Source organism: Eumetopias jubatus, unplaced genomic scaffold (assembly GCF_037043125.1).
Source record: "Eumetopias jubatus isolate StellerSeaLion01/CBP00866 unplaced genomic scaffold, mEumJub1_p1.0 scaffold_15, whole genome shotgun sequence".
NCBI classification, from domain to species: domain Eukaryota; kingdom Metazoa; phylum Chordata; class Mammalia; order Carnivora; family Otariidae; genus Eumetopias; species Eumetopias jubatus.
This window is the reverse complement of record NW_028274821.1, coordinates 73,864,309-73,885,628: the sequence shown is the minus strand read 5'-3', so window position 1 is coordinate 73,885,628 and position 21,320 is coordinate 73,864,309. Positions and strand designations below refer to the sequence as shown.

The window sequence follows — 21,320 nt, the reverse complement described above, 5'->3', positions numbered from 1 at the left end:
CCTAGCTAATGCAATAACACCACAAAAGGAAATAAAAGGAAGAAATAAAACTATGTTCACAGCTGACATAATTGTCTCTGTAGAAAACCTGAAAAAAATGACTAAAAAAAAAAACAAAAACCCTCCTGGGAACTAATAAATGATTATAGTAAGGTTGTAAGATATAAGGTTAATATACAAAAGTCAATCACTTTCCAAAACCAGTAATGAAGAAGTGAAATTTGAAATTTAAAACACATTACCACTTATATTAGCACCCTCCCAAAATACTGAGGTAAAACTCTTAAAATCTAACAAGATCAAAAAAAAAAAACTAACAAGATCTGTATGAGGAAACCTACAAAACTCTTATGAAAGATACCATAGAACAACTTAATAAATGGATAGTTCATATTCATTGATAAGAAGACTCAATATTGTCAAGATATCAGTTTATCCCAAACTGATATATGGATTCAATGCAATGCCAATCAAAATCCCAGCAAATTATTTTGTGGCTATCAACAAATTGATTCTAAGTTTTTTTTAACTGAGAAATACTTGTACTTTTGATTTCAAAGTTTTTCATTTTAAGTAAGCTCTACATCCAATGTGGGGCTTGAACTCACAACCCCAAGGTCAAGAGTCACATGCTTCACCAGCTAAGCCAGCCAGGTGACCCTGATTCTAACGACTTATATGGAGAGGTAAAAGACCCAGAATAGCCAATTCAGTATTAAAGGAGAACAAAGTTGGAGGACTGACACTACCTGACTCCCAAGACTTACTATATAGCTGCAGTAACCAAGCAGTGTGGTATTGGTGAAGGAATAAACAAATAGATCAGTAGAACAGAATAGAGAACCCAGAAATAGACCCACATAACTACAGTCAACTGATCTTTGACAAAGGAGAAGACAGTCTTTTCAACAAACAGTGCTGGGACTGGATATCCACATGCAAAAAAAAGAATCTAAACAAAGACTTTACTCCTTTCACAAAAATTAACTCAAAATGGATCACAGATCTAAATGTAAAATGCAAAATATAAAATTCCTAGAATATGACAGGAGAAAACCTAGATGGCCTCGGGTATGGCAATGACTTTTTAGATAGGACACCAAAGGCACAATCCATGAAAGTAATGATTGCTAAGCTGGACTTCATTAAAATGAAAAACTTTGGGGCACCTGGCTGGCTTAGTCAGAAGAGCATGCGACTCTTGATCTCGGTCGGGGTTGTGAGTTCGAGCCCCACACTGGGTAGAGATTACTTAAAATAAATAAACTTAAAAAGATTTTTTAAAAAAATGAAAAACTTCTACTCTGCAAAAGGCAATGTCAAAAGAATAAGAAAACAAGTCCCAGACTGGGAGAAAATATTTGCTAAAGACATATGATAAAGGGGTGTTTTCCAAAATATACAAAGTACTCTTAAAATGCAACAGTAAGAAAACAACTTAATTTAAAACTGGGCCAAAAACCATAACAGACACCTTACTAAAGAAGATACAGAGGCAAGTAAACATATGAAAAGATGTTCAACATTGCAAACTAAACGGAGATACCACTACACACCTGTTAGAATGGCCAAAATCCACAACACTGACAATACCAAATACCCAAGAGGATGTGGAGCAACAGGAACACAAGTTCATTGCTGGGGGGAATGCAAAACAGTACAGCCACTTGGAAGACAGTTTGCAGTTTCTTATAAAACTAATATATATTTTCCTTTGCACAATTTGCCACTTTAGAAACTCAAAGTTGTTTTCTTTTGTATTATTTCTCCAAAAATCTATTGTTCTTTTAAGATGTTATGAAAGCTCAAGTTCTAACCACTCCTTAGAGGTACTCATGTCTGAATACTCCCATGTATATTTGTAATGCACGTCAGTAAACTTCAATTTCTTCTTCTCTTGTTAAGCTATCTTTTGTTAATCTAATTTACAGGGCCCCAGCTGAAAACTTGATAGGTAGAGGGAAAAGACTTTTTTTCTTCTACTTAAGAGGTTTATTTAAGAGACACTATATAAGAGGATTTGTTGAAATATTGGATTACTAGCAACAAACCATCTTAAAAATAATGTCTAAATAACTTCACTCAATCATTAACAAGGCCCATGGCCTTGATTTACCTCCATACCATTTAATTCCAGAAATGGGCTCAATTGGCTGCTGGACAACACACAAAATGGCCATTCAAAACTTCTGGGAGGTTCTACAACTTCAGTGCAATTAACGGGCAAGATCCATGGAAAGGGAACACGTGAATTCATTAAGGTATCAGGGGGATGTTGCAAGAGGCTTCAGGAATCTTGGTGTGGCTATCTTTATTTCTGATAGGATACTGCAAATTGTTTGGTACTTCTTAGTAATAATGAGCACAAAGGGGCTGCAGATGACCTAATCCAACTCCCTCACTTATAGATGTGAAAACCAGGGCCCTGTGAAAATATTTTTTCCTGATATCCCAAAGCCTCTTAGTAAGCAAGTTCATGTTTTAGTGATTAGAACCCAGAATTCCTGTCTCACAATATTTTTTTATTTTCCCAAAGCTTTGAGACCATTTGGAAAATGCAAAGAGAGAAGACTTTAATAAGCTTCAGTAGAAAACGAGCCGGCTGGCAACACCTGACCAGGATCTTCACATAGCTAGGAATGACTGGCAGATGCAAAGGGAGTTGTGAGGCTGCCACCCCAAAGGCAATCCATCTGGGCTTCCTGGATGGGGAGGTAAGGTCTTCAGGTTCTATTCAAGGCTGATGCCCTGGGGGGTTTTTGTTGGATAGGGATTTTGTTAATTTTCTCATTTTCTGATCCTGTTTCCTCATTTGTAAAATAGACATTAAATGCTTCTAACATTACAATTCTAGGAAATGTCAGAATTAAGCACAGTAATATTACAGAACGGAAGATGAGAAGTAAAAGAATTACACTGAACAAGTATTTTTAACTGATTAAAGTGAAAGGAAAGGACTTTTTTTTAAACCTTAGCTTTAAAAAGAAAAAAGAAAAACAAACCATTGTATGAGCTTACTGGGGCTGTCAAAACAAAATACCACAGACTGGGGTGCTAAACCAATAGATATCTTTCAGTTCTGGAGAACAGGAGTCTTGGTAGATGTGATTTCTTCTGAGGCCTGCTGGTCCTCACATGGTCATTCCTTTGTGTGTGTGCATCCCTGGTCTTTTATCTCCAAATTTCCTCTTCTTAGAAGGACCCCAGTCTGACTGGATTAGAACCCACCCTAAAAGCCTCATTTTAACTTAATAATTCTTTCAACGTGGGGGGGACGTGGGGAGGACGTGTGTGTGCATGTATGTGTGTTAGGATTTCAACAAATGAGCCTGGGAGGTTTACAATTCAGCACTTAACAACCATCTATTCTGACGTTCTCTTTTTACAACACTGTGACCAAGTGCATACTTCTGGGGAGAAATTATTTTATTTTAAGATATTTTTACACATTTAAAAGAGGATACATACTGAATTACATTAGCAAAATTACATTAATAATAGGTAACTTATACCTGGAAAGCTAGTTAGAATGAAAAACTGTTTTTGTTTCATTAGTCTTCACTATTTATTAGTTTATGTGATTTCCGCAAAAATGCATTATAGAAGATCTTCCTTAAAACAAGTATATGAAAATCTAAAATATCATTAATATTTCATTAGCATACAATCCCAAACTGAAAAATTTAAAACAGATTAATCTCCTTTTACATGGGAGATAAAGAAGAGCTAATTTTACTCCTTAAACCGGGTCATACCTTTCCCACAATGAATGAAATCTAGCTCTCAGAGGGCAAAACTCAGAAAATTCCATGGGCAGACTGTCTTAGAGTTCCACTTAATGAAGCTTATGTTTAATTAGTTAGCCGTTTTAATTACAATTTCAAGTCTTATAGATACAGAAATTGTTTTTTCCAAAACAAATTTGCATATCCTTATAATACGAAAGGGAAAAAAACAAACAGATTTTAACTGTTGATCCCTTTTACTTTTTGAGCTTAGTGATCGACATTTTTTTTTCTTTTCCTTCATAACTTGGCATTCAACTGATTCATTAGCTTCTCCAATCTGATTGCTAGGGTCATGTTTCCTTTAATCTTCAATTTTCCTGACATGAATGCCATTGTTGGTTTTAGTTTTCCTAAAATGAGAAAATGAGGGAAGGAAAAGCATCCATTAGTGCCCTTAGGGAGATAACACTTCAAGAACATGCATTATAAAAAGAATCTTGAGTTCTATAAACCTCTGAAGCGCACAAATTTCTATTCCATAATTTTTTTTTTTAATCAGTATCTTGGGAATCCCAATTCCTAGACTTAGATATTAACAATATCTTATAACATGAGAGATAATGTAAAAACAATCAGCAAAAGATTATACCAAAGAGCTGAACATGCAACATTTATATACTAGTTACAACACATTAAAGGATACATGGCCCTCACATGAATTGTAGTAAACAAATACTATTTTAGTTAATTTTCCAATCTATTATAGTTCATTACACTTTTAACATTTCAGGTTTAGATTCAAAAAATCAAATGGTATAAATGCATATAATATTCTTAAGAAATTATTAAAAACATAGTGTACAGACAACAAAAGTATGTGTTAGCAGTATTTTAACCACAGAAATGCCAGGATGGAAGACATGAGCATTACAACAGAACTGTAGTTATTAACAACGTAAAAGAAACAGAAGCTCCATGGAGGGAAGAAACTTTATTTGCTACTCTTATTCCAGTGCTAGTACAGGGTCAGGCACACGGTGGAATTAATTAGGAAACCGAGGCTCAGAAAGGATTCTGACTCACTCAGTGTCACACAGCTTGTATATGACACACTGCAATTCAAAGCCAGGTGTTTCTGATTTTTTTTTTTTTTTAAGATTTTATTTATTTGAGAGAGAGAGAACACACACATGTGAACAGGGGAAGGGGCAGTGGGTAAAGGAGAAGGAAAGAATCTCCAGCAGACTCTGTGCTAAGCACAGAGCCGGATGTGGGGCTCAATCCCATGACCTTGAGATCATGGCCTGAGCTGAAATCAAGGCTCAGTTGTTAAGCATCTGCCTTCGGCTCAGGTCATGGTCCCAGGGTCCTGGGATAGAGCCCCACATTGGGCTCCCTGCTCGGCGGGAAGCCTGCTTCTCCCTCTCCCACTCCCCGTGCTTGTGTTCCCTCTCTCGCTGTGTCTCTCTCTGTCAAATAAATAAATAAAATCTTAAAAAAAAAAAAAAGAGTTGGACACTTAACCGATTGAGCCACCCAGGTGCCCCTGATTCTTATTTATAGTTTTCTGAGCTATATGATGCCAATTTATTTATAGATCATCTCTCCAGCAGGCACAATATGTGTCTGGTGCATTAGTAAACTTCTACTGAGCCACACGCAGATGGGCTCTTTGTAGAAAAAAAAAATGTGTGGGTTAATGTATTTATATATGTTGAGATATTAAATACCTTTAAATTATTCTATGTAGGGGTTGTTACAAAGCATTATAGATTGCTTAGCGATAGAAAGAATCAAGTCCAATTCTTTAATGAATAAATAGCTGCGCATTATTCTATGGAAATGTGATGTTAAAATACCTACATTTACAAATAATAAACTAAGGGATAGTTTTGATTTACATAGAAGATACTGGAAAATCTTTTTTTTTTTTTTTAAGATTTTATTCATTTGACAGAGACACAGCGAGAGAGGGAACACAAGCAGGGGGGGTGGGAGAGGGAGAAGCAGGCCTCCCGCCAAGCAGGGAGCCCGATGCGGGGCTCGATCCCAGAACCCTGGGATCATGACCTGAGCCGAAGGCAGACGCTTAACGACTGAGCCACCCAGTTGCCCCGGAAAATCTTTGCTCTTTAAAGGAACAGAACAGGGCGCCTGGATGGCTCAGTTGGTTAAGCGACTGCCTTCAGCTCAGGTCATAATTCTGGAGTCCCGGGATGGAGTCCCGTGACGGGCTCCCTGCTCCGTGGGGAGTCTGCTTCTCCCTCCCCCCTCTCATGTGCTCTCTCTCTCTCTCTCATTCTCTCTTAAATAAATAAAATCTTAAAAAAAATAATAAAGGAACAGAACAGCTCCTCCAGAAACTTACAAACACTGACATCTGGGTGCCCTCCTGCTGAAAAACTGGCTCCCGGTTCTGTCGCCCTACAGTGAAGCCCACCAGTCCATAAGCCTTGCTCACACATACACAGCTTTCACCAGCTTTATGGAGCCCTGCCTATAAAGACCAATGGACATCAAATGGAGACAAAAAAAAAAAAACAGATAAAAGCCATATGGCAGGCACTGAAGAAAGCTAAAACAAAGTAAACAACAACAAAAAATTCCACAGTTCATGTCCGTATGGATAAGAGAAGATACAACAGCAGTGTATCAAGAACAGAATGCTGGAGAAAGGGGGAAGAAGAGAAGCACAGGAAAGAGGGAGAAATAGGGGAGATGACTTGAAGGGGTATGGGAGGAGAATGAGGGTAAGGGAGAGAAGCAGAAGAAGGGGAATGGAATGGGATCCAGCGAGTGGAAAGGGGGTAATAAGAGAAGAAACAGTGACCACAATGGTGAACTCCTAGAAATTAAAAATTTGAGAGATAATATTTTTTTAAAGATTTTATTTATTATTTATTTGAGAGGGAGAATGAGATAGAGAGAGAGAGCATGAGATGGGGGAGGGTCCAAGGGAGAAGCAGACTCCCTGCTGAGCAGGGAGCCTGATGCAGGACTCGATCCCGGGACTCCAGGATCATGACCTGAGCCGAAGGCAGTCGCCCAACCAACTGAGCCACCCAGGCACCCTGAGAGATAATATTAAAATACAAAAGGCAAGAGGCACTTGCAGATCTTCTGGTCACAGAAGTCAATCTTCTCCGTTGCTACCATCCCCCCACGACTGCAAAAGTCTCTCTCCATGCACCACCCCCAAAATACTCTACAAATAGAGTTTCTCCTTACTATATAAAAAAAGATAGTAAGTAGAAATAAGGTGAATCAATCTCCCCAAAAGTAAAAAAGTCATATAAAAACATGTGCAATAGGAGAAAGAGATGGTCAAAAAAAAAAAAATTAAAAAAAAAAAAAAGGAGAAAGAGATGGTCAAAGATCGAATCAAAGATCGAATGTTCTCTCCCGAAAGTGAGAACTGAGAGAACTATCAAAGAAATAATATAAGATACATTCCCAAGGAGTCCATCAAGCACCCAAGAAAATGAAAGAATAAAGACCACACTACCTTGCTTCATCATGAAATATCAAACCACTATAGAGAAAGAAAGCATTTTGATTCCAAAGCTTTTGGAAAGAAGAGGGGGTAGATACAAAGATTAAGAAAAACAATAGTATCAAATTCTCAGTGGTAATCTTAGAAGATGGAGCAGTGGCTTCATTATTTTTTTTTTTAAGATTCCATTTATTTGTTTATTTGACAGAGAGAGAGAGAGAGCATGTGAGCAGGGGAAGGGGCAGAGGGGGAGGCAGAGGGGAAGAAACTCCAGAAGACTCCACGCTGAGTGTGGAGACCAATGCAGGGCTCGATCCCACAACCCTGAGATCATGACCTGAGCCAAAATCAAGAGTCAGGCGCTTAACTGACTGAATGACCCAGGCGCCCCTTGGCTTCACAATTCTGAAGAAAAATGAGTTTCAACCCAGAAAGCTCTACCCAGCCAAGCAACGTGCTGGCAGAATACAAGCAGTTTGAGACTCAAAAAATACCATCTCTTATATCTCCTTTCTCACGAAGCTACTGGAGAACGTGTGCCGCCAAAAGAGGATGTAAACCAAGAAAGAACATGGGACACAGGAAATAAAGAGATTCAGTGCAGGAGAGAGTTAAAAATTTCTAGGATCACAGTTGTGTAGCAGGCTTAATAAGCCTATCTATCTATTATAACAAGACAAAGGGCTCCAGGAAAAAAGCAGACAGACAGGTAATCTGACACATTTGGCAGAGTGGAAAATTGTATCAAAAGGTTGTGGGAAGAGTATAGGAAGATTCTGCGTAGTTTTTTATACCTATTTTAGTGGGGGGAAAAATAGGACAATTATTTATATCTAGGAAAAAGAAAAGTCCTCTGAGAGGAAACATAATAATAGTATACTATTTGACTCAGCAGCAAACTACAGCAGAATCATAATTATTTAAACATAGAGTACTGATTTAGGCAAGAATGATAATTATATTGGGGGTATGGGTAAGGGGGAGGTAAAGCAAAATCAAGGGGCTATAAGAGAACTTAAATCTCACCCACCAGTCTTTAGGTTAGTGAATCTAAATAAAACAGTGCTTAAGTATACATCTAACATTGAGAAATGTGATCATATTGAAAAAGGCGGAGTTACAGAATGAAAGAGACACCAGAAAGACCTGAAGGCGATCACCTCTGTGCAGTGAAAGGGGGAAAGGCCAAAGAACACCTTTTAAAAATATATACTTTGGGGAACTTGGCTGGCTCAGTTGGTGGAATGTGTAACTCTTGATCCTGGGGTCATGAGTTCAAACCCCATGTTGGGTATAGAGATTACTTTAAAAATTTTTTAATAAAATAAAAATAGGTACTTTAAAAACTGAGGTGAAATTCACATGACATAAACTTAACCATTCTAAAGTGAACAATTCAGTAGCATTTAAGTACAGTCACAAGGTCGTACAACCACCACCTCTATCTAGTCCCAAAACATTTCCATCCCCCAAAAGGAAACCCTGTACCCACTATGCATTAACAGTTCCCCTCCTTCTAGACCCTGGCAACCACCAATTAGCTTTCTGTCTCTATGAATTTACCTATTCTAGTGTTTCATATGAAAGGATTCATAAATATGTGATCTTTTGTCAGGCTTTTTTCGCTTATTAAGTTCTCAAGGTTCTTCCACATTGTATGATGAATCAGTACTTCACTTCTTTTTATGGCTGAATAATATTTCATTATACACACAAACACACACAAATAATTTGTTTATTCATTCATCTGCTAATGGCCACCTGGGTTGTTTCCAACTTTTGGCTACTGTGGATAGTGCTGCTATGAACATACATATATACATATTTGAGAATTTTCTTCTGAATATGGGAGTGGAAATGCTGGGTCATGCGGTAATTCTAAATTAACTTTACCTATATATTTTATGGGTTTAACAAACCCAAACACCTATGGTCAACTGATCTTTAACAAGGTTGCCAAGACCATTCAATGGGAAAACAATAGTCTATTTAACAAATGGTGCTGGGATAACTGGATATCCACATACAAACAAATGAAGTTGGGCTTCTACTTCACATCATACACACGTATCAGCTCAAAATGGGTCAGAGACCTGTGAGAGCTAAATCTAAAAACCCTCAAAAAAGGGGCGCCAGGCTGGCTCAGTCAGAAGAGCATGCAACTTCTGATCTCGGGGTTGTAAGTTTGAGTTCCATGTTGGGTGTAGAGATTATTTTATTTTTTTTTTATTTTTATTTTTTTATTAAAGGTTTTATTTATTTATTTGAGAGAAAGAATGAGAGAGAGAGAGAGAGCACATGAGAGGGGAGAGGGTCAGAGGGAGAAGCAGACTCCCTGCCGAGCAGGGAGCCTGATGCGGGACTCGATCCCGGGACTCCAGGATCATGACCTGAGCCGAAGGCAGTGGCTTAACCAACTGAGCCACCCAGGCGCCCTGGGTGTAGAGATTATTTTAAAAAATAAAATCTTGAGGCGCCTGGGTGGCTCAGTCGTTAAGTGTCTGCCTTCGGCTCAGCTCATGATCCCAGAGTCCTGGGATCGAGGCCTGCATCGGGCTCCCTGCTCCGTGGGAAGCCTGCTTCTCCCTCTCCCACTCCCCGTGCTTGTGTTCCCTCTCTCGCTGTCTCTCTCTGTCAAATAAATTTTTTTAAAAAAACTAAAAAATAAATAAATAAAAACAAAATCTTAAAAATATAAAGGGGCACCTGGGTGGTGCAGTCAGTTAAATGTCAGACCCGTGGTTTTGGCTCAGGTCGTGACCTTCGAGTTGTGAGACTGGGTCCCACGTTGGGTTCATGCTCAGCACGGACCTGCTTGAGTTTCTCTCTCCCTCTCCCTCTGCCCCTCCCCGCTGTGTTCTCTAAAATAAATAAATAAGTCTTTAAAAAAATAAAAATACAAACCCTCTGGGGTGCCTGGGTGGTTCCGTTGGTTAAGTGTCTTACTCTTAATTTTGACTCAAGTCATGATCTCAGGGTTGTAAGATCGAATCCCATGTTGGACTCTGCTCTGGGCGTGGATTCTGCTTAAGATTCTCTCTCGGGGCCCCTGGGTGGCTCAGTTGGTTAAGCGGCTGCCTTCGGCTCAGGTCATGATCTTGGGTCCTGTGATCAAGGCCTGCCTTGGGCTCCCTGCTGGGGGAGTCTGCTTCTCCCTCTGCCCCTCATCCCCACTCACACTTTCTCTCAAATAAATAAATAACATCTTAAAAAAAAAATTCTCTCTCTTCCTCTCCCTCTGCCCCCTCAACTCTTTCAAAAAAAAAACCCTCAAAAAAAAGTGAATCGCAAATCTTTAAAACTTAGGTTTCACCAAGATTCTTAGATATGACAATGAAAGCACAAGCAACAAAAGAAAAAGAACTACAAATTGGACTTCATCAAAATCTAAAACTTTTGTGTTTCAAACTACATCATCAAAAAAGTGAAAAGATAACCCAAAAAACTGAGAAAACATATCTGCAAATACACTTCATACAGGATATCCGCTTTATATCTGGAATATATAAAGAATTCTTAAAACTCAGTAAAAAAAAGACAACCCAATTAAAATGTGCAAAGGACCCAAATAGGTGTTTCTTCAAGGAAGATAAACATGTGGGGTGCCTGGGCGGCTCAATCGTTAAGCGTCTGCCTTTGGCTCAGGTCGTGGTCCCAGGGTCCTGGGATCAAGCCCCACATCGGGCTCCCTGCTCAGCAGGAAGCCTGCTTCTCCCTCTGACCCTCCCCCTGCTTGTGTCCCTTTCTCGCTCTCTGTGTCTCTCTCTGTCAAATAAATAAAATCTTAAAAAAAAAAGGAAGGTGTACATGTAACCCATAAGCACATGAAAAAATGCTGAACACATCATTAGTCATTAGGAAAATGCAAATCAAAACCACAGTGCGGTATCACTTCACACCCACTAGGATGGCTATTAAAACTAAAAAATAAGGAGTGCTGGTAAGGGCAAGAATACAAAGAAACAGAAACCTTCCTATACTGCTAGTGGGAATGTCAATGGTATAGCTGCTGTGGAAAAATCTAGCAGTTCTTCAAAGAGTTAAACATAGATTTACCACATGAACCAGCATTGCAAAAGAAATGAAAACATAAATCCACTATTCTGTTCATATCAGAGTCCAGAAAAGGGAAATCTATAGAGATAAAAAGTAGATCAGTGGTTGCTTACAGCTGAAGGCAGGTTGATGGGAGATATGGGGTTAACAGCTAACGGGTATGGGGTTTCTTTTTGAGGTGATGAAAACGTTCTAAAAGCAACTGTGGTGCTGGTTGCAAATATCTGTGAATATGCTAAGAACTATTTAACTGTACACTTTAAATGGATGAATTGTACGGTATGTGAATTATTCCTCAATAAAGCTGTTAAAAAATAAAAGCTACTGTTACATATAACAATAAATTGAATTAATAATTCAAAATTTTCCCACAAAAAATCCCAGGTCCAAATGGCTTCACTGGCTTTTCGCAGGATATAAAATCAATACACAAAATTAACTGTTTTTATGTATACTAGGAACAGATCATTCAAAAATAAAATTAAAGACAATAATTCCATTCACAACAGCATAAAGAAGAATGAAATACTTCAGGGAAAAAGCATGAACCATAAAAGAAAGAATTGATGGATTAGCCTTTATCAATTCTAAAAAACTCCTGTAACTCAAAAGACATCATTAAGAAAATGAAAAGATAAGGCACAGAGACTGAGAGAAAATATTTGCAAATCACATGCATCTAGAATTTATAAAGAATTTTGCAATTTAATAATAAAAAGACAAGTCAATTTAAAGACGAGCTAAAGTTTTGAACAGTTCATCAATGTAAAGAGCTATTAAGCACATGGAAAGATGCTCAATGTTAAGGAAATACAAATTCAAGTCACAAAGAGATACCACCACACACTCACTGGAATGGCTATAATATCAAAGACACTAACGTTTGTGACAACATGGGTGAACCTAGACCCAGAAAGACAAATACTGTATAATCTCACTTTTAGTGGAATCCAGGAGCAGAGGGTAAAATGGTGGTTGCCAGGAGTTGGGGGTGAGAGAAATGGGGAGATGCTGGTCAAAGGGTACAAACTTTCAGCTATAAGTTGAACAATTCCTGGGGATCTAATGTACAGCATGGTGACTTCAGTTAATAATACTGTATTGCATATGTGAAATTTGCTTAGATCTTAAAATGTTCTCACTACAAACATAGAAAAGGTAATTCTATGTAGGATGATGAATGTGTTAATTAGCTTGATTATAGTTATTTAACAATGTATATGTATCCAGTCATTCTGTTTTATACCTTAAATATATATAGTTTTTGTCAAATATACCTCAATAAAGCTGTAAAAAAAACCCAACACTAGTAAGTTTCGGTGAGAATTTGGAGAAACTGGAACCTTCACACATTACTAATGAGAAGGTAAAATTAGTACAGCCACTTTAGCAAATGGTTTGGCAGTTTCTCAAAACTTATCTACTTACCATGTGACCCAGCAATTCCACTCTTAGGAATCTATCTAAGAGAAACGAAAATACACATCCACCCAAATACATGTACGACCATACGCAGAGCAGCGTTATTCACAATAGCCCAAAACTTAAAATAATCCAAATGTCCACCATCTGGTGAGTGGATAAATAGTAGGTAGTATATCCATACAGTTGAATACTATTCAGCAATAAAAAGGAACTGAACTACTGATACATGCTACAACACGAATGGATGAATCTCAAAAGCCCTATGGTAAATGATGCCAGATACAAAAGACTATATACTGTTTGACTGCATTTACATCAACTATTCAGAAATCTACAGAGACAGAAAACAAATTAGTGTTTGGCTAGCTGAGGGTAAAAATGGGGAATGATTACAATGAGACATGAGAGAATTTTCTGGCGTGATGGAAATTTCTCAAACTGGATTGTAAGCGATGGGTGTACAACTCTATAAATCTACTAAAAATCATGTTTAACCTTTATACATATTTTATGATATGTAAATTATCCCTCAATAAAACTGTTTAAAAAATAATTTTAAAATAGCTAGTAAGCACAACATCGTATCTCCTCCCTATATTAAACAGGTAATCTTGTACAATTTATTTCCTTTCTATTCTAATGCTCAACCCTACAGTGGCCCCTACTGGCCAAAAGGAGATTTTGATTAGATGATCACTAGTTGCTTAAAGTTTTTCTATTTATAAAGTATCCACTATACAAATTAGGTCAGAAATGGCTATGGTTTCTTAAAAGAGAAACCATACAAGGATATAAGGTCTAAATTGTGGCCCTTCAAAGGAAAGCAGATGGAATAATGAGGAAGAACAAAAGGACGTAAGAAGCAGAAGTCAAGTCACTGTCGCTGTAAGAAACCTTGTAAGAATACTTTTTTTTAAAGTTACTCCTTTATCTGACTGACTTCCCCTAGTCAATCCAGGAGCACATTCACAGAAAGATATAAATGGAAAGCCCATTACTACAGGTTAATGATACACAAATAAAATATAAATTAAAGAAGTCATTTGACTTTCACCTTTGGAGGGCAGAGTAGCGTAATGATTGAAAGAGCATGAGCCCAAGAGTTAGCTTGGATTCAAATTTTGGCTTCAACGTTTCTTCACTATGTGACCTTGAGTTTATTATTTAATCCACTGGTGTCTCAGTTTCCATTTTTGTAAAATGGAGGAAATATTTTATCTCCAAGCACTGTGTGGAGTATTGTGGTTGTTTTTTTTTAAAGATTTTACTTATTTATTTGACAGAGAGAGACACAGCGAGAGGGAACACAAGCAGAGGGAGTGGCAGAGGGAGAAGCAGGCTTCCTGTTGAGCAAGGAGCCCGATGCAGGGCTCGATCCCAGGACCTTGGGATCATGACCTGAGCCGAAGGCAGACGCTTAACGACTGAGCCACCCAGCCACCCCTGGAGTATTGCTTAACTCATAGTAATCATACAGTGCATATTAGCTATAATTATTATTTCAGTTTAGAAATTGACAATTTTTATTTTAAATGATCTTTAAGTTCAAAATATTATTTATAAAATATAAATTTGCCAACATTTACTGAGCATCTATGTCCAAAGCACTTTAAGTTTTATGAGGACATAGTTGTTGGAATACTAAAACACTTAAGACACTACTGAAAATGACTAAAGAGATAATTATTAACACTGAAAGATGTTAAAATGTGTGAGTGAAAAACACTGCCAAACAGCAGTAATGCTATAATCCTGTTTTTATAAGCACACGTGTATATTTATATACATTCACAGAAATATATATGACTCTAAACCAAAATCAACTAATGGTTGATTTCTCAGTAGTGCGATTCTTTAAAGAAGTATCTTTATTTTGCTTAGGGGTACTTGGGTGGCTCAGTTGGGTAGGCGGCTGATTCTTGATTTCAGCTCAGGTCATGATCTCAGGGTCCTGGATTGAGCCCCGTATCAGGCTCCTCACTCAGTGGGGAGGTCTGCTTGAGATTCTCTCTCCCTCTCCCTATGCCCCTCCCCCTGCTCATGCACTCTCTCTCTCTAAAATAAATAAATCTTGGGGTGCCTGGGTGGCTCAGTTGGTTAAGCGGTTGCCTTCGGCTCAGGTCATGATCCCAGTGTCCTGGGATCGAGTCCCATATTGGGCTCCTTGCTCAGCGGGGACTCTGCTTCTTCCTCTCCCTTTGCCCCTCTCCCCTGCTCATGCTCTCTTTCTCTAATAAATAAATAAAATCTTAAAACATAAATAAATAGGGGCGCCCAGGTGGTTCAGTCATTAAGCGTCTGCTTTCGGCTCAGGTCATGATCCCAGGGTCCTGGGATCGAGCCCCGCATCGGGCTCCCTGCTCCGCAGGAAGCCTGCTTCTACCTCTCACACTCCCCCTGCTTGTGTTCCCTCTCTGTCTCTCTCTGTCAAATATATAAATAAAATCTTAAAAAAAATAAATAAATATTTTAAAAAAGAAGTATCTTTGTTTTGCTTTTTCTTAAGTGTATTTTCTGATTTTGTACCATGAGTTATTTAATACTACTGTAAAAAAAAAAAAGGTCAGGGCGCCTGGAGGGCTCAATCAGTTAAGTGTTTGACTATTGGTTTTAGCTCAGGTCATGATCTCATGGGTTGTGAAACTGAGCTCTGCACTGGGTTCTGCGCTCAGTGGGGAGTCCGCTTGAAGATTCTCTCCTTCTGCCCCCACCCCCATTCTCGCACTCTAAAATAAATAAATCTTAAAAAAAAAAAAAAGGAAAAGTTGAGACCTCAATGACTAGTAACATACACAGACTGGCTCAGATAATATGTAGGCCATTAGCATCCTGGATTAGAACTGGAAAGCAATGGGCGCCTGGGTGGCTCAGTGGGTTGGGCGTCTGCCTTCAGCTCAGGTCAGGATCCTGGGATCCTGGGATCCTGGGATCGAGTCCCGTATCCGGCTCCCTGCTCAGCGGGGAGTCTGCTTGTCCCTCTGCCCCTCCTCCCCACTCATGCATGCTCTCTCTCAAAAATAAATGAATAAAATCTTAAAAAAAAAAAAGGAACTGGAAAGCAAGATCCAGAGGGCACAGAGTACACACTGTGATCTTCAATTTATGAAGATTAAAACAGAACAAAGAATGAATTACATTTATAGATCACTAAGTGAATTTTTTTTTATTAGAATGTTATTAAAGTGTTGTTTCTAATAAATACATGTGATAATTACCATTTGGAGTAGTATTCTAAGAGTAGAAAATAGAAAAAATTCCCTTAAAATTCTCTGGCATAGTTAAGAGGTACACAGGCAGAACAGAAAACTATGCAAAAGGTTCTCTTGGTTAAGGATTTCACAGAAAGCAGGATCACGGGGCCACAGGAGAGGGCCCCTGTTTCCTATTACAGTCGTGCCAAGATCAAAGCAAGACCTTACTCTGAATAAATGAGGTCCAGCTGAGGTTAGCACCGCCTGTGTCCCAGGTGTTATTGGAAAGGCTATTTTAGTCCAACTAGTAGAAATAAAGTCCACCTATGAGTCCTTTTGAATTACCTCTCTATTCCCAAGATTATCTTATGCGCTTCTCAGTCACACAAAAAGGAAATTCTAACTTCGACTTCCCACTTGTTGGTTGAACAGTAAGAACTTACCAAACAGTAAGGCCCACCTTCTGAAGACTATGTGCTCTTTAACATCAATAGCCGCTCAGATTCTACGGCTACAAACACAAGTCTCGATTATTTGGAAAGGAATAAAGTTAGAAGTAAATTTTCCTTGAACAATCAGTAAATTAATAAAATTGAAAACTCACCTGAAAACATTTTTACAAAATCATCAGTAGACATACTCATCACCACATCTGCCTGATCAGAGGGCTCTCCGTATCCAACATTCCCACCTTTGCTTTTAAGATCAAGAAACCACGTTCCACCATCTTCACCTACACAAAATACAAAGATATGGAAAAAAATGCCAAAGAAGCCCCATTCTTCTTAAACTCAGTAAGTGCTACAGTTAGAATAATTTTACATAATGCTGTTTTCCAGGTTAAAACCCTCGGGCCTCTATCAAATTCAGTAAATATTTATTAAGTACTTCCGTGCCAGGCACTGGGCTAGGCTCTGAAGACCCTGCAGTAACATGGCTCTTAAACAAGATGAAGTAGAGGGTAATGTGGAGTCAGGCAAGCCCCGTGGAAGATGAGATTGAAAAGTCAGGTAAGAATTAGCCAGATGAGGAGCTGAAAACAGTGTAGGAGGACTAAAGGTAGAAAGAGAATGAAGAGTGGCTGAGATAGCTCATGAAGCAGCCCAGAGGTAGGGGGTAGTGGGCCATCTGAAAGATCCACTGACTTCATCCTAAGGGATGTGCCATGGAAGAAGAATGACATAAGGCTGGTACTTTAAATAGATCGCCCTAAGAGCACCGTGTTGAATACACTGAGAGGGATAAAGAGGGTGCAAAAGGCAAGGCAGGATGGTACTGGGGTAGTTTGGGAACTTGAGGATGTGTGCCTGGATCAGGACTGTGGCTGTGGGATTGGGGAGAAATAGGCATATTTGAGAGAGAACGTCAAAGCAGAAACACAAGACTCAGTAAATGAATATGATGAGGAAAAGGGATGGAGAGTGCATAAGAAATGATTTGCCAGTTTTTGGCTCAGGAAACCAGGTAAGTATGGATGTATTTTGTACTGAGAGAGGACTACTGAAGAAGAGCAGATTGAACAGGCAGTGTCTGAGCCAGGTGTTGGGAACGGTGAGCTAAGTTTTAGACATTTTCAGATTGAGGCATCTTTGTGACAACCAAGTGAAAATGTCAAATGACGTCTGATGAGGCTAAAAATATAGATACATAAGTAATCACTGCCTATGGTCACTGAAGCCATGTGAGTGACTGAGGTTTCCTAGGGCAAGTCTGTAACTGACGAGGATGATTACAGACAGAGGAGGAAAGCAAGGAGAGCTACTGTCAGGGAAGCCAAGGACAGGGGCCTTTCCAGAAGGCAAGAGCAGTCAACAACTTCAAATGCCGTAGAGTGGTGACAAGGTAAGAATGACAAAGGCCCACTGATGACATAGAGGTCACCAAGGACCGTGGTCACAGCATAATTCAGCGGAATGGAGAAATACAATACCTGAGTAGAGTGAACTCTAGATGAAGAGAAGTTTGGCTGTGAAAGGGAGAGGAATGGTGGGGGTAAGAAGTGGGGTTAGGGACATTGTGTTTTGTTTTAAAGACGAAATAGACTTTGAGAATGTTAAATTATCACCGGAAAGCAGGCTGCAGGATACGCAGGTGAGAGAGAGGGCATAATTAATAGCACAAAATCCCTGAGGAGGCCACAGGAAATGGGATCTACAACTTTGCTACTCAAAGTGCAATCTGTGGACTGCAGTGTCAGAAATGCAGAATTCAGACCCTACCTGAGACATGCTGAATCAGACTCTGCATTTTAGCAGGGTCCCAGATGATCACTATGAACATTAAAGCTTGAGATGCATAAATCTAGAGCTGAGCTCTGTTCTACTGGGAAGGAAGAAAGAATGATGCTCATAACAGCTGATTCGATATCAGAGGACAGGAAGCTGAAGCACTTTGTCTGCCAGTTTCTATTATCTCTGTGAAAGAGGAGGTGGGGTTATCTGCTGAAACTGGCAGGGAAGTGGTGAAGGGAGAGATGGGAGATTTGTGGAGCACTGGGAAGTGTTAAAATTAGTCACTGTGGAAAATGAGGCAGGAAGCTGACCACAGAAATACAGAATTCTGAGGCGCACTGAGACCCTAGATGAAGAAGGGCGATGATGAATGTCTACTGGTACAGATCTACTGGTAGTGTGATGGGTTTTTTCCATTTCCCCAGGAGGACGGAGCCAGCCTGGATGCAACTGTGGGACAGTCAGATAGTGTGATTCATCCAGGACTAGGTTTTTGACACGTGGTGACATAAGCACAAAAAGGTCAGGAAATTTAGGATACAGGCAAGAGAGTGATTAAAGCAATGGACCATGGGCTCTAAGGAGAAAAAAGGAAGAAGAGAGGAAACAGAGGAGACAAAGGAAAAAACCGATAATGTCAAAGTTTGCATTCAATGAGACTGAAGTAGCTAGTTCTTAAAGCTATCATTAATATGTGTTAATACTATGTTGAGAAGAAAAATACTGGTAAGTTTGAAAACGCTGACTACATGCAGACTGACTTGAATAATTTCAGCTGACTACATGCAGACTGACTTAATTTCAAAGATAAAAATGGCAAGGTGCCGTGGCTGATGATACATTACTGTATTACACCACCTGTCATGATCCATATGCCCTCCTAAGTAGGATTTTCTCTCAACTACATATGCCAAAAATTTATTTTACACTGGAAGTCTATGTAATGAGATTTTACGTTACATGTGTCCATATGCACTGAGATTAACTTAAAAATATAAATCAGTAGTTATTTGCTATTCTTGAATGTCTACATTCTAGGGTTAAGGGTTCTGGATACAGCCAACTATCAAAGTGATTGCTACTGGAAGCTCATTTTCTTCTGAGGGAAATATCCTACTTTATTTCATAAAAGCGCCACATTCCCAGATATCTTCCTTACCTGAGAGCTCAAACTGATAAATTGCTTGAGTGGCTTGAACAACATCATCACTGAGAGAGTCCTTAACAATTCTAAATGTTTCTGCCACAGCTCCAGAACGTGGTTTTGGTGGTGGCTGTGACTTCTCTTCTTTCAATTCCGGAAGAGCATCTGTAAAATATTATTGATATAAACGGTTTGAAAGCCTAGGCAGTATAAGGCCACACACAGAATTAATTAATTAGCAGAAAAGACTTGCCACCAACTAGACTTGTTTGACAAAAATGACTTTAAATACATTTGGTGACATCAAAAAGCATAAATCAAATTGATGGAATAACATCCAAACACATTCGTTATGATTATAAATGTAAATGGTTTATACTCTCCAAGTAAAAGGCTGACTCTCAGATTAGGTTAAAAAAAATCCAAACCAGTACTAAACTATAGTGGCTTTTTTGTTTGTTTTTAAACAGATCTAAACATACTTTTAGGAGTAATAATTAATCACTCCTTTATTACCCCCTCCGAGTTCTAAAACCAAATGAGAAAAGACGACACTGGAGATCAGAACATCAACCATGTAAATCAATGGAGCTGAATTGCAGATTGTAGCTTGAATCAACAATCAAGTGAACTTCCTGATAACTTTGCCTCTAAACTAAACTTAGTTCCTTCATCCCTGGATTGAACCTGCTTCCTCCCATCAGGGCTTAGAAATGCCTCTGAAAGTAAAGATCATGTGAAGAACAGGGAAAACCTGCTCAGAAAGAAAGAACCTTCACAGCGGTCTAAACCACACAAAGTCATTTCCTCTTCCAATTTCATCAGCCTGGTGGTTCCTCCCACTGGATGAAGAGGGAGGTGAGACTATTAGCCTCACAAAAGCCGCCCGCCCCCGCCCCCCCCCCCCAAGAAACACAAGGCCAGGGGAATGGAGGTTACAGTATTTTTAAACTTGTATCCACTTAACCCACTGGCCATAACCATTCAGCACATAATGTGCCAGGGGATCTGCAGTCCATAAGATGATTCCCATAGCATGAAGCTGTCCCTCAATACCAACCTCTGTTCCTTTATTCTCCTCTGGGAATCACTTGTGGGTAGTTTGGCAGTTGCCCCAGAAACAAGTTGAGAACAATTCATTAATTAAATTAACTCCAAGGCCAATCTGTGTCCTAGACTGAAATTTAACTCTCCATCTTCTTCCCAACTCAAATTATACCCAGCCATATTGTCCAATATAACTCACCAAAGGTTATTAAATAAAATCTAATTGATAGCATAAAGATACTCCATGGTACAACAGAAGCAATATAAAAGTATCCCAAATTTGCTGGATATAAATTACCTTTCACTATGAAGATTCCAGAGACAGACAAAAACAACAATAAAATCCTTCTCTTCTTACAAGTTAAAATCCAAACAGATATTAAAGATGAAATCCTCAAGATCCAATGGAGCAAAGAAGATACACACTTTTTAAAAAACTTGGAGTCAGTTTGTTATTATTTTTAAATTCATTACAGATAGTGCACCCCTTTACTGCCTACACCCAGAGCAAACTACCCTGACTGCCTTGCCCTTGGCATCATGCTGCTTTTTATTGATGGACAACATGTATGCAATGTCCATAAGTATACAGCTCAAAAAGTTCTCAGAAGAATTGGGGGATGGGTAGAAAGGGTAAAGGGGAGTGAAAGGTACAGGCTTTTCAGTTATGGAATGAGTAAGTCACAGGGATAAAAGGTACAACATAAGGAAGACCGTCAATGCTATTGTAATAACGCTGTATGGTGACATACGGTGGCTACACTTGTGGTGAACATAGCATAACATATAGAGTTGTCCAATCACTGTTGTACACCTGAAACTAATGTAATACTCTGTGTCAACTACACTTCAATAAATTTTTAAGAAGTTATCAGTAAGTGAATATACTGTGTCATCATCACCTACGTCAAGGAAGAGGGCATAACCAGTCCCCCAGAAGCCTGTGGTGTCAAGGAGACCACAGCAAAATCTTCAGTGTAAAGTTTTTTATGTAAATTGCATAAT

At 39.0% G+C, this 21,320-nt stretch overlaps 1 protein-coding gene across 2 annotated transcripts in view; it reads right to left on the bottom strand.

Moving 5' to 3' along the window:
* Positions 1-3,368: 3,368 nt before the first annotated feature.
* The window catches only part of HSDL2 (hydroxysteroid dehydrogenase like 2), a 61,518-nt gene continuing 43,566 nt past the window's right edge, over positions 3,369-21,320 (bottom strand). Inside the window, exons 9-12 of one of the 2 annotated variants that reach the window (XM_088018891.1) lie at positions 19,284-19,433; positions 16,498-16,626; positions 16,337-16,404; positions 4,052-4,138 (exon numbers count right to left, since the gene is read on the bottom strand). In XM_088018891.1, the coding sequence (XP_087875017.1) occupies positions 16,364-16,404; positions 16,498-16,626; positions 19,284-19,433 (320 nt within the window). In that variant the 3' untranslated portion in view covers positions 4,052-4,138; positions 16,337-16,363. Of the gene's footprint in view, positions 4,139-16,336; positions 16,405-16,497; positions 16,627-19,283; positions 19,434-21,320 lie in introns of both variants that reach the window. The other variant, XM_028107861.2, reaches the window with a different exon arrangement.